The following is a 17,416-nucleotide window of genomic DNA, read 5'->3' as shown; positions in this document are numbered from 1 at the left end:
CATCGACGTTAGACGTAGTAATTGAAATGTCAAACCAACAGCTGCGTCTTTGTACCCAACAGAAATACACCTAATTCCACTAGATTTTTCATAAAACCTACGTAAAGTTGAAACCGACCCAACTTTATGTATTTTTTATGTACCGTTTCGGTAGGACATAAAACATACGCAAACATTTACAAAAAAATAAAAATTATGTAATCATTGTGAACACATACGTTGGTTTGCTACTATTCAACATTATGAATTATGTATCTGTTATGTTTTTGTTATGCTTATGTCCATTGTGAACAAGCACTTACAAGTAACCTACCGGACTTATAACGTAAATAACTATTGTGAATTTCAGCTTGTGACACCAAAACCCCCACGGAAGTCATTTCTAGACGACTTTCTTTGTAACGAGGACTCTACTTACTAATAGTTCCGATTTGATCATTGAATACTTTGACCATAAAGAACCAGCAGTTACTCCTAACGTCGCCTCATCTCGTATCGTTACAATTCATTTACCGGTCTTATGACGTTAATTACTATACCGAGTAAATTTGGGTTGTTTAGGTAATGAAAATGTTGCCTAACTAATAAAAATGCGACACCGAAGGTGGAGCATTTTTAGGTTGACAGTTTTTCGAGTTCAATTGCTAAAAGGATTCACTAAAACGTTTGCGATTCATTTTACGAGCATCTTGAAAATTTATGACAGACGCGTCAGATCAAGAAAATAGTTGTCATGTGGTTGTCATTCAATAAAAACAATGTACATCGAAAAATTCTCGCTGGGAATCAAGGTTATAGTTATTTATTTCATACTACCTAGTAATCGCCGCTTTCCCAGACCCATTTGAGTCTGGTAAATCGTGTTTTACCAGACTGAAAATTTTTACCAGACTGGAAATGTTGCCTAGCAACATCAACTGACATCCATCTAAACCTATATATTAATGTGTCAAACTACTGTCAGATCAAATAAATCAAGTGATCCACTTTTGCTTTCATTTGAATGCGTCCAACATTCTAATCAAAAATTGTATGGCATTTTAATAGAAAAAAGTGCAGTATGAAATAAAATGTTTTACATTATTTGTATGTTAAATCAGTTAACGTTACTCGTTTCGAAATTCCTGCCTCAGCTACGCTTCGGCAGTAAACATCTTATTCGTTAACGTAAACCTTGATTTACCATACTCATATGTAAATATTATTAACCTTGGCTGGGAATAATATAAGTAGATTATTCTCACTATAATAATGTTTTGATTGGCTAGAACGTATATGAATGACTGAAATTGAACATTTATATTGGTTTCGAGAAACGTCAAAAAATAATCGCTGGAAAAGTTGCAGGTAACTTTTGCCGCTGTCAAAGTGACAATTGCACTGCGGCTTATGCGATTTTTTATACATGAGTTGAATTGTCAATCCAAAACCCGTGGATTAAAAAATTGCAATTTTTTTAATCCGGTCATTTCGTCTATAAAGACCTGAATACAGGATGGACAGGATATAACGACCTCATGTGAAGGTTTCATGTATGGCGTTTTGCCATTCACTGTTCATGGGGTACCTATATGACAATGACGTTTGTTACTTCTTGGGTAGAAATTTTAATGAGGACGAGTTTTACTTATAAAAGATGTCTTGGTTTTGTGAAGAAATAGAAATACAATTAGTTAAGTTACAGATTGTATCTACCGATTTTGTTTCATTCCAGGTTGGACTGCGGAAAACCTACACCAAGGAACATTACTGCGGTGGATCAATAATAGCCCCATTGTACATATTAACGGCGGCACATTGTGCCTGTGTGTCTTATAACGGTCAAAATGTTCCCTATTCCCCATCGTCTATCTTTATTCTAGCGGGACAAAGAGAAGTCCGTATATTTCCCAACAGTACTCAAAGAAGTGTGGAACAAATATCTATTCATGAAGATTACGACTCTGAATCAATGGCTAATGACATCGCCCTATTAAGAGTATAAAATTGGTTGGAATGATTGTAAATCAGATTTCAATGCACTTCATTTTAGATGAGTTCAGAATTATCGCTAAATCAAGACAGTGCCATAAATTCAATTCCTTTAATAAAAGAAATTTTACAATCGGGAGCTTGTATTGTTTCCGGATGGGGAGTTACTCAATATGTGAGTATGTATACGTAACTTCACGGATTATCCCTCTGTCGTCCTGAGATGGATACATTTATGGTGGGTTTATACATTCATTACTATCATTAGTTAATTAAGAAATAGCTAATTGTGCGTCGCTAACCAACGAAACCATACCTTTGTTTCTATTGGCTATTTCTAAATGACGTAATGATACAACTGTTTAATGTGTAAAATCTTACCTACCTTAAATGTGTTAAAAACATCAATGGTTTTTCTTTAATGATAAGACAATACATGCAGGACATGCATTGTTTTGCAAGCGTTAATTGTTAGTGGGCTCCAAAATGATGGACCAGTTTCCGGACGAGTCAGCTGTGGTATACAGTGTGTCCCAGATCGCGTGCGATTGCATGGTAACTTTCTTATTATTAAAGATAGAGAATCGGTTAAATGGACAATGTTTTCCAGTTTGAGATGCTTATTTAAAATTTCCTTGTAGAATGTCAAAATGTCGAATAAGTTCGACGTAAATTCAAAAAAAACTAAAATTGGTCATTTCCTTGAATGTCTTGTGACTTATATCATCGAAAGTGTATAGAAAGAGATATAAAAAAGTGTTATATAAAAGTTACTGTTTTTGATACGCTCAATTTAGAATTGATGTTACAAAAATTCAAGATGGCTACTTTTGAGGAACATTACGAACTTCCTAAAGTTAAATAGGCGCCATATTGGATTTTTAGATTACTTAATAGATTTTTTAATTCTGTTTTCAACGAGTTATAAGATTGAAAATAAGATACCTACCACTTATATCAACGGTTTTTATATTTCAATCAAGTACTCACTGTTGAATTAAAAAAAAACAAAACAAAATCTATTCGAGGTAACAAAACAATAAAAATTACAGATCAGATCAGATCAGATTACATCAGATGTTTAAAATATCAGGAGAGCACTCATGTTTGGGCGTTACAACTCCCTCCAAATTTTTAAGTAGGCCTAGAAAATTTTTGACAGAAAATTTTTGACTATTATGACATCACTTATTGACTATCCTATTATCCATACTGTTGTGTTTATTTCGTCCGTCAGGATGGAATTTTCGGAAATCTTAATCAAGATGGACAAGGGCGGTCTCCTTTTTATGTAATTAACTTTTGTAATTAAATTTTATTAATTTGTCGTTGGTCTATGTAACGACACGAGGATTATGTGTGTCATACGAGAAAGCACTCAAGGTTGTTTTTGTTTACATTTTTATTTTATTTAACGTAAATTTCTGGGAATTTTGTTTCATCTTTATCTGTCTGTTATCAAATGTAAATGCTTAATTTAATTAATAATAATAATAATAATAATAGAGATTTATTAAATAGAATATAAAACAAAAAAAAACAAAAAAGAGAGCTTCCAAACTAAAATAATCACTAATACAATATTCTATTTAAAAGGGACAAGATATCGGCAAGCCGGTTTGCAATCTCGCCCTAAGAGGTCGAAAAAGTGTAAATTAATTAGAGTGCTATAATTATACAATGTTCTTAAAAATAAATAAATATTTCTTTATACAGACATTTGTTGTGACTGCAAACATAACAGCTTCTTCTTCATAGTTCTCCTAAATGAATTAATGTTATTGGACGTTGTAAAATCAATCATATTAGTATTCAGTATGTTTGATGCTATGTATTCAAATGAACTTTCAAATTTTTGGCTTACATGAGCTGGTATATTGTAGCGTTGAAGACGAGGTTGAACATGTCTTAGATCGCGTGTGTGTAATTCTTGTCTAGTTTGCAGTAATTCGAATAGATAAGTTGGTCTAAGGAAATTGATTATAGTATACTTGTAAATAGTGCAAGTATACATGAGATAGAAGCGATGTTCTAGTTTAAGATGTCCTAAGCTAATATAATGGGCTGTTATATGGTCCTGTTTACTAATTTTATAAGCAAAACGTAAGCAACAATTTTGCAGAACTTGCAATTTATGTTTCAATTTAGCTGTCAATAATGGAAAATACACGCTAGAACAATAATCTAGATTACTTAAAACTACGAATTCATCAAGTTCCATTTTGTTTTTGCAGGTAGAAGGTCTTTAAATTTATACATGTAGGAAAATTTGGCATATCCTTGGCTACACTTTTTGGTGATATGAGATTCAAATGTTAGATGTTGATCAAGGAAGATACCCAGATTTTTTACTGTAGGGTTAAAGGGTATTACGGTGTCACTTATCAAAACACGATTTGTCACTAATGATAAGGCTTTTTGACACATAGTTTTGGAACCACAACACATAAGTTCACATTTTTTGATGTTTAAACTCAAACCATTGTTACTTGACCAATTCGCAACGCACATTAAATTAATGTTTAAGATCTCGATCGCGGTATTAATGTCTTCTGGTAGGCAAGAAAGATAAAGCTGCGTGTCGTCAGCATATAAGTGGAGGTTGCCGTCAGGTGTAGTGCGCATAATGTCAGATCCGATGTAAACAGACAGAACAGGATTGGGCCAAGTAGACCCCCCTGAGGAACTCCTCTAGGTACATAGACTAGATCCGATAGGTGATGTTGAAGTTTTACCCTTTGGGTACGACGAGATAGATAATTTGTGAACCAGAAAATGACGATTTCACTACAACGGTAATACCTTAGCTTCCCCAATAATAGAGAGTGATCAATGCAATCGAACGCTTTACTGTAATCTAGTAAAACTAGCAAGGTAACCATTCCTCTATCGATAGCAGTCAATATGTCGTTCGTAATTCTTAAAAGAGCAGTTGAAGTGCTATGTTTGGTACGAAATCCTAATTGGTTTGAAGGTATTATATTGTATTTGTTGAAATGGGCTGTTAGTTGGCGGCATACTACACTTTCCATTATCTTGGATAAAGTTGGAAGGATACTTATAGGCCTTAATTGACTGTGCTCCGTTGCTTTTGGGATTTTAGGTATAGGATAAATGTAAGAGCTTTTCCATAAATCAGGAAACTCTCCCGTTGATAAAGAAAAATTTATAATGTTGGTTATGTATTCTACACAGTACGGTGCAACCAACTTTAGCATCTTAAGGTTGATAGAGTCATGGCCTATGGCGTTAGATTTCACCTTGTCAATCGTGGAAACAACATCTTGACATGTTATTGGGCAAAATGTCATTTCAGAGTCGATATCACTTCTAACATTCCGAAGATAAAAAAGTAAGTTATTGTGGTTTACAGTTGCGACATCTGACGTTTGTAAAAAATATTTGTTAATGGCATTTGGCTCAGTGATATCGTCCGCTATTGAATGAATTGGTTTTCTGTGAATATTCCAGGATTGAAAAAGTTTCCAGGTTTTACTTGAGTTACCAGATGTTTGATTCAGTTGATATTGCATGTATGCTTTCTTTTCTTCTTGTCAGGTGGTTTTTTCCTAAAATTAAGTCTGTTAATGTCTGATAACAAATTGAATTATAAAAATCTTTGTTGTCAACTGTGTATTATTGGTTGTTGTAATTTTGATTTTCGGAAGAAGGGTTTTTGCCGTAAATAAGACATCAAGAGTCAAAAGAAAAAGCGTCGCTTTTAGCCACAGTCAACGAAGAACTACGTTTCATTGAAATTTAAAATCGGTTTTTATCCACAATCAGAGCAGAGTTACGTTTCTTGGAAAATTTTAAATTAGGTTTCAGGCAGAGTTGATGCAGTAGTACGTTTCGTTGAAGAATTTATTCGCTTTTTGCGAATTCCATCGTTGATTTACGGCCAGTTAGTATTCATTTGAAGCCACAGCCAGCATTGAAAGTTTTCGTCCAATGTGAGATTGAAGTTGGAAGAAGTTTCGTTCGTGAAGCCGTAAGCTAAATTCGCGGCTAGTTATTGTCCTACGCTTTTGAAGTTTTGGCATCAAAAGGTTTTACAAGGAGAGGTGTTTGTCGGCGCCCCGATAAGTGTGTTGTCAACGTGACTCAGTTTGAAGTTGAGTTTTTTTTTATTTGGAACGTCCTTATCTAGAAGAGATGTCGCGATTACCCGGTCGTTGGTGTAAAGTGTGTTTATTAAAAATTGTTTTTGTGTACAGATACCTTTTTATTTGGATAACAATTCCCGGACAAGTAATGTAAGTAGTTCAGTCACAAGGACATCATTTTTAATTTACCTATGTTTTTATTGGATGCTTGCCCAAGGTCCATTTTAATTATTCAAAATATTGAAGTTCATTTTGGACTTTAAGGTATTTGGTCTGGCCCACTAACTGTTAGAAGTTAACAGGTTAACTGAAAGCAGAGTCGAATTTCTCCTCTGTGCCGGGGAGAAGTGTTGTGCCGTGATAATAAATAACGGTAAAGGATGAGCTAGCTAGGTTTTTGTTTTGGTGTTTTGTGTACGATCTTTCTGACCTACGGACCAGTGCACACAGCAATACTTACATACCTACAAAATGTGGTATAACTACTATCCTCTCGAAAAAAATGTCATGCCATTATCCAGTTAAAAAAAGTTTCAAGACACTTCGCTTTCCTTTATACAATGTATTACCATTGATGCATTGGCCCAGGTCACATTTTGTAGGTGGTTTATCCGTAAGAATCTCGGAACTATAATCCACTTAAATTATATTTGTACCAGCAAAGTTGTGGGGTAGTTTTGATTTTTTTGATTCTATATGTTTTTTGGGGCGCTGAATCCGAATCTGAGGTTTGCCAACAAAATTTCATGACGCAACATTGAAAAATATACAACAAAAGTTGAAAAAGACATTTTTTGTCAGTTTTGTGCTTACAACTCGAAAACTATCAACTTTTCGAAAATAACCTTCCTATTCAAAATGAAAGTAGGTACATAAAATTTCCTACAGATATTTAGTTTTTTTCCTCGATGAACCGTTCGGGTTTAAGCGCCAGTTGAAAATTGGCGTATTTCGGGTGCCTCCACAAAACATATTAGTTTTTTGGCACTAAAACCCTAAATTAATATTAAGGGTCGTCCGAGGGGTCGTCAATAAGTGAATTCCTTGCATTTACCTACTATTATTTGAACTTTACATGTAAGGGTGATTTTTTTTCATTTACATAACGTTCAAGGTGTTCATTGTAACCCAGAATTGTATGAAAAGTTAATTTCTAACGAAAAACGGTACATATATTATTATATTATTTATAATATATAATACTTAGACTGTGCTATCTAAAACTCATCGAGCGAAAACTGGCACTCTCCATCACTAGTCTCAAGGTAAGTATAAATGTATTCCATTGCTGTTTCAACATCATTGGAGAATGGGCCGCTTTTTCTCTTATCTTGAGTTTTTTGGCGATTGTGTAGTTTCCTCATACATAAACTGTGATACTGACAGTCAGATGCCACTAAGTCTGATACATGCTGAAGACGTTTGATTATGACTTGTCCATATTCATCATCACGTTCTTCTGCTCTTTTTATTATATTTTCTTTCATTTTCAAAACTCTAACCTGATACACAATATTGCGATTTTTTTCTTTTTGCTTTGTTGTTCTATAAATTTAGGTGTTATATCGAGGCCAGACAGAAAGCAATGAGTTTTAAAACAGAAATGATCTTCATTAGAACGTCTTTTGACATGATCCTTACCATTTTCAATCTTCTTCAAATGGGCGGCAATCATTCTTTTATTAATGTAGCTTTTACGGCATCGTTCATGAACCTCAACTGCAGATTTTTGCTCAGGTGAACATGCTTACCATCCTTCCTCTTCTTGCTTGACTCGATAAACGATTTTACGCCTTTTTTCCACACCGTTGTTACTTTCTCTATAATACTATCCAGCCTTTCGTCACAAATAAAACACACGTTTGAAGCCATTTTTAACACTACAAATAAACAAATCTGTTGAATTGTGTTATCGGGTGCGTTCCCCAGAACCAACTGTTTGCAAACCGTTTGCGCTTTTTATATAAGCATATTTACTGAACGCATTGCTAATTGTCAAACTGTTTGCAAGCGGTCGCCATTTTTTTAATCATAATTCAAACTCGCTGAAAATCACATACATGTTGATCGGGCATGCGCATTTGTCATAAGCGCGCAATTTGCCTGGAAACCACACGTCAAATTTAATTTGAGTGAATTTTGAGAAAACCGTTTTGTATTCTTTTTGTACATTTCAATAAAAATATGGCAACCTTTCTACAGTTTAAATACATCCTGCTATACGAGATGAATTGAATTGTCCTATAGAAAATCAAGATTGCAGTATTAAATTAATGCATATTCACTGGATCCTTGGGTAAATATTTTTTATCCATAAATTGTACCTGCTTTATGAGAAGTTTTTATTTTCAGATTGTTACATTTAATAAATTTAATAAACTCACCACATAAGTATAGTCATTTTAAGGAAAGAGTTAAGATTTGTATAGGTGAAAAACGTATAGTTATAGCACAGATACACGACGTATATCTGTGGTTATAGTGTTGCAAGGCAGGGTTTGATGGCCAGCAATCTACTAGGAGACGAGCAAATCGTTCGTGCCGTTTTGGAGCCTTCATAAATCGCATATGAAGGAGTCAGTACAAGTCCAAATGAAATCGAGAGCACTCAGCCAGTATCAGTTATAGGTTATAGAGATACTTGTGTATTAGTACCTATACGAATAATGTACCCTAATTAGATTCGAAGAGAAGTTTGGTGTGGAACGATTTCACTACAAAGTTATTACTCGCCGAGTATTTCAAATTTGACATTCGTCAAAGGGAGGCTGAAGTAATACTGTTAAAATATCTTCTTTTCTTGTCTGGCAACTTTGTCGTGGGCAGTGTATGTTCGCAGTTTCTTGCGTTTTTACGGATTAACAGCAGCATTTATTGATAGGAAAAAGCTCTATCAAATGACACAAAAAGTAAAAATTACTTCCATAAGAAAAAACAAAGCTGATGATGGTTAACCGGAGACGAAACGTCAGACTAAAAATTAAAACTAGCATCTTGTATATGGAAAAAAGTGGTCACAATTATGCGCCGTTTATTTTGAAATATCTTTTTAAATAACTTAGGTAACAAATAAAAACGATTTTGTAAAATGTTATTTTTTTTCTGGATATCTCCGAAAGTAGGTAGGGAATTTTTTCAGTTTCTAAACGACATTTTGTTAAGTATCAAACTACTCAACTTTGCCAACCTCTATTTCTTACAGTTTCCGAGATCCCCATGGTGGCCCTCCAATTTGAATAAGCCTGCATACATGGAATGCTCCCTTCTTCATTCATAATTAAATTATTCGATTTATTATTCCGCTTGCAAACAGTTTAACAACTAGCAACGCGTTCAGTAAAGGTACTTATCTAAAAAGCGCAAACGGTTTGCAAACAGTTGGTTCTGGCAAACGCACCCTATCGTTCACCTGCGCCTAAACAGTTTGTGTTTGCAAACGTAATCAAAGCGCAAACATGTTTGGTTCTGGTGAACGCACCCATCGTAACGTCGCATAATTGACAGATGACATCCGTTGTTTTTTTGGTGGGAGGAGGGCTTCAAGACTGCAAACGGAGATACACTGTGAAGGAGTGGGAGAGTTTTATACCACACGGAACAGTTATAAAATCTTTTGAGGAGACCGGTAGACCATGAAAAGTACGGATTTATATTTGCACAGAATAATAATAAAATAATAATAATAAAAAACTAAATAGAGGAATCTGTAGGAAATTTTATGTACTTTCATTTTGAATAGGAGGGTTATTTTCGAAAAGTTGATAGATTTCAAGTTGTACCTAAGCACAAAACTGCCAAAAATATCTTTTTCAACTTGTTTTGTATTTTTTTCAATGTCGCTTCATGAAATTTTGTTGGCAAACCTCAAATTCGGATTCAACACCCCAAAAACATATATAATCAAAGAAATAAAAACTATCCCACAACTTTCCCACTAGATGCCCGTTTGAGCATAAATGGCCTGCATTACTAACAGTTTTGCCGTCCGAGTATATGAACAGATGAGTCTTATTTTTCTAACTGCGGAGTGTTCAAATCGACATAATGAACACTACTCGTCACGGGAAAACCTACATGTTGTAGTTTCACGCCGAAATCAAGTAGGATATTTTAAATTAATGTATTTTATGGCATAATGGGAAGTCATGTAATTGGACCGGTAGGTAATTTTCGATGGAACTTTTAACTGCTCCCCATTATTTACAAATTCTCCAAGGACTTTCTAGACAACGTAGGTTTCGTAGAAAGAGTTGGTTTATGCTACCTATCAACAAGCTGGCTGCCCAGGTCGCGATTTTACAGAATATAAACTGTTACAGCACAAGACACGCCCGCCAACTACGTCATTCCAATGCATCATCCTCCTAAAATGTACCCGATTACAACGGAACAGCACGCATACGCTGATTGTTCTTAACCTTACTGAATAGGTATTTTGTTTCTTGCTCGTTTATCATGGATAGTTTAATGTTTAATGCGAGTTTTAAATCTTTTGTGTGGTAATGGAAATGTTTATATAATGGAGTATGTACTCGTAAGTGAAGATAATTACGTGCTTCGCTTGAAATTAAATGGGAAAGCTGATGATGAATGCAATTGTGATAGTTGCAATGAGTGGGCGAATGAATTTTCAATTTGAACGAAGACACAGTGGATAGTTGAACAAACTTTTCCAAAGTTGCAACGATTGTTGTTGTTCCGCAAACAATATGTGTGCCATCACAATTCACAGGAGCTTTAACAAGGTATCCTTGGATGGTAGAAAGCAAGTAGCCACTCGAATGAAGGACAAAGGATGTGATGTATTTATCGATATAAAAATTAAAAAAAAATAATAGATATACTGAGAGAAAGGACTAATTTTTTTTAAAAGACGGCTGTCGGCTGTAATAATGTATTTGGAAAACTCCATTTTTCGAAACGTGTTTAATGCTAGGTGTTATTTCTTCGCGATTACTTGCGACTGCCTTGTACTCGGGTAGATTTTGGGACGATGTGCTGAATCAGATTATGCATTGGAACGACGTAGTTGGCGGGCGTGTCTTGTGCTGTAACAATTTATATTCTGTAAAATCGCGCCCAGGTCACAATTCACGGATTGTGTACATTGGTACATTAAAGAGTAAAGTAGGTATATGAAAGTAGCTAGAACCATAATAATAATAATAATAATAACAACGTACACAACTGCGCGAAGCTGTTCTAAAGGCGTGTTATGCATCAATGGCAACACGTTGCCTAAAGTAAACTGTCTTTCACTAATAATGGTCAGTATTTTAAACATCTGATGTAATTATTTTTATTGTTTTGTTGCCTCGAATAGATTTTGTTTTGTTTTTTTTTAATTCATTACAGCCTACTTGATTAAAATATAAAAACCGTTGATATAACTGGTATCTTATTTTCAATCTCATGCTATGATAGCTCGTTCAAAAGAGAACTAAAAAATCTATCAAATAATCCTAAAATCCAATATGGCGCCTATTTAACTTTAGGAAGTTGGTAAAAGTCCTCAAAAGTAGCCATCTTGAATTTTTTTTACATCAATTCAAAATTAAGCGTATCAAAGAGAGTAACTTTTATATAAAACTTTTTTTATATCTCTTACACTTTCGATGATAAGTATTTAAACAATGCTAAGACATTCAAGGAAATGGCCAATTTTAGTATTTTTGAATTTACGTCGAACCTATTCGACATTTTAAATTTTCACAAGAAAATTTTAAATAAGCATCTAAAACCACAAAACATTGTCCATTTAACTAATTCTTTTTAATCATAAGAAAGTTACCCATGCAATCCCACGCGATCTAGGACACACTGTATATAGTAGCTATAATTGGAACGACTGTATAAACCCACCATTATTAAACGGCAGAGCAGAATAGCAGAGATGCAAGCATTTTATGGGTGACGGGTCCGTCTGTCTGTTTGTCTGACGTGTGTGAACACGATGACTGGCGTTGGCTTGGTTCAAACTTTACACAGTTGACCTATATGCCACATGTAGCATGTAAAATATTCTAGAACAAACAGTTGTAATCAGACGTATAGTTTTATGCCAGACACAATGATGTATAACTCTCGTCAGGAAAGATTGCCGGTCACAGCACACCTTGTGTCGATCTACGATCTATGTTTTTCTTAAGATGCGAGCGACTTCCGGAATAGGATCGTGACAATGTTGAACGAAAAGTCTTTTTGTTCAACATTGACACGATACTATCCCGGAAGTCGCTCACATCTTTAGAAAAACATAGATTGTAGACCGGGATCAAGTGTTCTGTGACCGGCAATCTTTCCTGGCGAGAGGTTTATAAGTATTTGTATACATCTAATTATCGATTACATTATGTACCATTTCAGGCAATCACATACTTTATACCTTTTTTATTTTGCTTTACGTATCTCGTTCATTTTAACATATCACACATACTTTCACCGCCACTAACATGTTGAACTCGGCATATAATTTTTGCACTCCATACTGTACTGTAACACACGTTACACAACAAACAGCTTACACGGGAGCTTGAATTAACTATAAACGAGATTTTTTCAGAATTTGTTCCATATATGTTTACTTACTTATATCATATACCTATATTATATACACTGCGTAAATTTTAAATCTGAATCTGAACATACGCTGAACTGTGGTGCTAAGGGTCCTTGGTTCGAATCCGGGTTCGAGCATGGATATTTGTAAATGTATAGTGGGTTGGGTTGGTACAGCAGCCTTGGCTAAAACCCTGCCCACTCAACAATTAAGGCAAAATAAATAAAATAATTAAATCTCCTGCATATAAAACTCCCATGTTCAATTTTTAAATATATCTACAAGTCAAATACCCCTTAAGACATGCAACCAAAGTTCTCATTTTCATCTTTTTAAAATGTTTTTCAATAAACGTCAATATCTGAATTATTTATTAAATTAAGATTATTAATTATATACATAATAAAATGTATACAAAGGAAGAAAAAATGGAAATGTTAACCAATGTTTTTCAATAACCACAGGATTTATTTGCTGCTAAAACCCGGATAAGCAATCCAACAGCAATAAATTGTGCAGATGAAGCGCATTTTTTAAAACCGAAATAGCTTAGCAAATGGTTGGGTTATATCGGGTGATCAAAAAGAACTGCAGACAATTGGGCACTTTAAGTTTTTAACGTTTTTTACTTAAGGAATTGGCAAACATGTTTAGAAGGCAGTTTATTTATGTATTAGTGATTAAATTGATCCACCACGTTCAAAATCCTTCGACACTCCATTCTGCATATATTTGCACTGAAAGCTTTGACGTTCCACTTGCCTTCTATGAGTGCCCTCTTCCGACATTTCGTTCTCAAGGTATTTGCTTCGACTTCACCAATAGATATGTGTCGTCCAGCGTCCAGGCGATTCATTTTGCCTTTGAGAGTACTTTCCTCCGACAAACCGTTTTCGAGATATTCACTCTTAAAGTTTTGACACTCGTTTTGATATCACCAATTTTCTTCCAGATGTCCCAATCGCCCTTTGTGAGTAACGGCCCTTCCGACAATCCGTTGTGGAGATTAAGGGAATATATCCGATCACGATAAGAGATCGAGGAGTAGGACTATGATTGGTATAAATTAATTCCTTTCGTTGAGACCATTCAATTTTTTTTCTTTTTTTTTTATTGAGATTAATGTGTCTCAGCATATCAAAGGCCATTGACACAGATACAGTTGTGTATAAGTTTATAGGCTAATGGTAAAGTACATTATATTTAAGCCGGCGCTACACGATGCTATGAATGACGATACGAACGTTTGATCGAACGTTCTATCAAACGAGTTCGGCAGTTCATGTGGCACACATGTTCTGCTACACAGTCGTGGCGATTGTTTGATCCCAACGTTTAGAAAAACATTTCTCTGTTCGCGCCAACTCACTTCATTTACAGAAGGATTATTATTTGAATTGCTACGAATCGTGTAGCTGGGTATCAAAGCAACGACTGATTTTGTTCAAACGTTCGACACATCCCTTTGACTTGAGGTAATTTTACCGACACCGGACGGAACGTCTTCAAACACGAACGTTTGCCGCTCGACATTGGAAGTAGTAGCGGACACATGATGCGTCAAACTGTCAAACGTTCAGCGTTGGAAGGTGTTCGTAGCATCGTGTAGCGCCGGCTTTATGTTTGAGAGAGTAGAGCTATATCTAAACAGCTGAAGCAAGGGTTCATATTTTGGAGCTGTAATTGATGTTATTTAGATATCTGAGAACTTTGTTTATCTGATTCGGTGAGTTGAGGGCTTAATGCAGGGTGTTTGAGAGACAAAGCTGACTTCTTGTGTGTGAGTGAAGCTGACATTCGATTAGAAGGTGTTTGACGGATAATGCGCTGTTGCAGTGATGACATATAGGTGGAGGTTCTGAATTGATCAAGTGTCTGTGTGTGAGATTTGTGTGTCCAATTCGAAGTCTTCGAATGATTATTTTATCTCTTCTTGTTAATGGAGGGAGGTGAAAAGGCTTGACAGATTTCCGTATCTCGTATAGCTAGACGGGATTCTGGACCAGTGTTCTTGCCATGTTAGGTGGATCTTATCCTTGAAGAAGTTTTTCAGATCTTTGTATAATTGGATTCCTTCGGTAGGGAGGTTTGCTATTGATGCTTCTTTTGCTGCACAATCTGCTAGTTCGTTCCCAGTAATGCCGACGTGGGAGGGAACCCATAGTAGGGTTACATTTACTCCTACAGAGAGCTGCTGGCAGCGTTCGTGTATAGACTGGACTAGGGGATGTGAACTGTAGATGTTTTGAATGGATTTGATTGAGGCGGAGGAATCAGTACATATTGCAACTGTTTTGGAGTCCTGAGTTAAAGAGTTGCACGCTTGGAGTATAGCAAATAACTCTCCAGGATGAATACTGCAAAAGGCAGAGAGGGCGTTTGAGGAAACAGTTGTATGGGAGAGAGAAACTGAGCATCCCACCGCATTGCTGTTTTTAGAGGAGTCAGTGTAAAGCACTTGATCGAATTTTGATTTATGCATAAAAAGTACCATATACAGGGTGATTCCTATAGTACCTGCCACCGTTTGGGAGCGTATAGGGGGTGCCTAGGGGAGTATTTTGATATAGGACACTTGGGGTCGGAAATCTAAAATAAGGGCGCCAGAACCAAATTTATCTTCTGGAATTTCACGCCTGTATGTAGGCAACCCAACCGACCGACGTTTCGCGCGGAGCGATGCAGAGCGAGTTAGCGCGAGGAAGCGACATGGGAGGGAAGGAGGGAAAACGACAGTCAAAAGCAATAACGTTTACAAGTGTTCAACGTGGCCACCGTTGTTCTCAATGCACTTCCTACATCTAGCCAACTATTATTATACTATTGCCATAGTGTTTATTCACTTGATACGCGTCGTTGCAGACGGGATTTCGTGGGTTTAAACAAAATTCTGATCAAGTGTCAGCCACACATCGCCGCCTGAGATCGCTCCGTGTGCACCGCCGGCCGGTTGGGTTGCCTACCTACAGGCGCGAAATTCCAGAAGGTAAATTTGGCTCTGGCACCCTTATTTTAGATTTCCGACCCCAAGTGTCCTATATCAAAATACTCCCCTACGCACCACCTACACGTTCCCAAACGGTGGCAGGTACTATAGGAATCACCCTGTAGATAGATATAGATAGAACCATAATGTATCACCCCCCCCCCTTCCTTTCCCCGCCCCGCTATCCAGTGATCTCGAAAAAGAGTCGCGCGGGAGTTATAGTTTGTACAAACAATTTATTTCGATGAGACCTCATTAGAATAACATGATGGGTATTACGTGTGACCCCCCCCCCCCACCCCATTTTCAAGAGTTTTACTTGGCACCACTAAAAGCATGCGTATGCGTATACAAAATCTGAGACCAATTGGTTGTTGTATGTAAAATGTACGCATCTTAGGAAATAATTCATGGGGAGGGGGGGGGCTTCCAGGAGTCTGGTCTATAAATAAATACCTAAATAAATTTTAATTCTTAAAAAAATGCGCTAAAAATGTCATATTGATAGTTGAATTGTTAATGAACGCGCCAGAAAAAGAACTTGCTGTGTTTTAATTGTAGAAATAAAGTTAAATATTTTAGTGTACCTACGTAGAAGAAAATCCAATTACTTATTTACATCAATGTTTGTGATTTACCAAATGAGTAACGTTCCAGTAACTGAAAAACGCTATAAAACCACTTTAAAGACAGTTCCACATCAAATCGGCCGAATACGTATATAAAATAACTAGGTACTTAGTTTCTTTTGTTTACACTGCTGTCAAATGTGTGTGTAAGGTGGGTTGCATAAGTATCAGGCATATCAATTCATTGACTATAATACCAGAGAGTTAAAATTTACGCACTGTGTCTCAATAACATTGATTGATTTACATTCATCATTATTAACTGAGAAACAACTTTTTTAGGGTGCCTTTTCACCTAACAGAATGCTGGCGTTAGTAGAGGTGCAATTTATTAATTTTACACAGTGTTCAAAGATGTACGCATTGGATGACATAGAGCTTACACCCGGTATGTTATGTGCAGGAACGTTTACAGGGGGGAAAGATGCCTGTCAGGTAAGTGTGCATTGAACATGAACCAAAGAAGATTTAACTAAGGGAATTATAGGGGGACTCTGGAGGCCCATTGGCCTATAAAGGCATGCTAGCCGGAGTGGTTTCAACAGGTAGCGGTTGTGCAGATCCCAAATTTCCTGGCGTGTATTCTGATATAGTTTACTTTACTAATTGGATTCAAAAAACCATGAGTCAAATGGAGCCGACGACCATGTATATCGCCACCACGACATCGAAACTTATCGCAACAGATACTACTCTGAATTTAATAAATACAACTACAACCTTATCCTTGTATCCTACTAACGCATCTAATACTTCAACTGAAACGCATTTCACTGAACAAAGTCGCAGTACCACCGACTCTTTACTTGTAACTACGCACTCGGTTGCAAGTATGTTACTGAAAAGAAATACCAGTCGAATTCTAATTGTTTATATAGCCTTGTATGGATTTATATGTCTTAATGTGTATTTATAAATGCAAAACAGCTCTCCTTTGTGATATATTGTCCAATGCCCTTCGTCAGAGGTTACTGTTTTTGTACTGCGAAATGAGTGCTTTTAAATTATTTCAATAAAAACATGTTCCTTCCAACTTCAGTTACTTCAACTTCTTCCCAAACTCTGCTAAAATGAAAGCAACTGTAATATTCGTGCAGTGTGTAAACACATACAATGCGATCAAAAATTAGTTGCTGTCGAGTTACCTTTGGAATTTTTGTTTACA

At 36.1% G+C, this 17,416-nt stretch overlaps 1 protein-coding gene across 1 annotated transcript; it reads left to right on the top strand.

Moving 5' to 3' along the window:
- The first annotated feature begins 1,636 nt into the window (after positions 1–1,636).
- LOC116164098 (trypsin-1-like) lies at positions 1,637–17,180 on the top strand. Its single transcript, XM_031478225.1, has 4 exons — positions 1,637–1,978; positions 2,033–2,146; positions 16,534–16,686; positions 16,739–17,180. Exons 1-4 carry the CDS (start codon positions 1,637–1,639, stop codon positions 17,165–17,167), a joined length of 1,038 nt encoding a protein of 345 aa, XP_031334085.1. The 3' UTR covers positions 17,168–17,180.
- Positions 17,181–17,416: the final 236 nt, after the last annotated feature.

Source organism: Photinus pyralis, unplaced genomic scaffold (assembly GCF_008802855.1).
Source record: "Photinus pyralis isolate 1611_PpyrPB1 unplaced genomic scaffold, Ppyr1.3 Ppyr1.4_LG2, whole genome shotgun sequence".
Classification (NCBI taxonomy): Eukaryota; Metazoa; Arthropoda; class Insecta; order Coleoptera; family Lampyridae; genus Photinus; species Photinus pyralis.
Note: the sequence above shows the minus strand (reverse complement) of the source record. Positions and strands in the feature narration are given on the sequence as shown.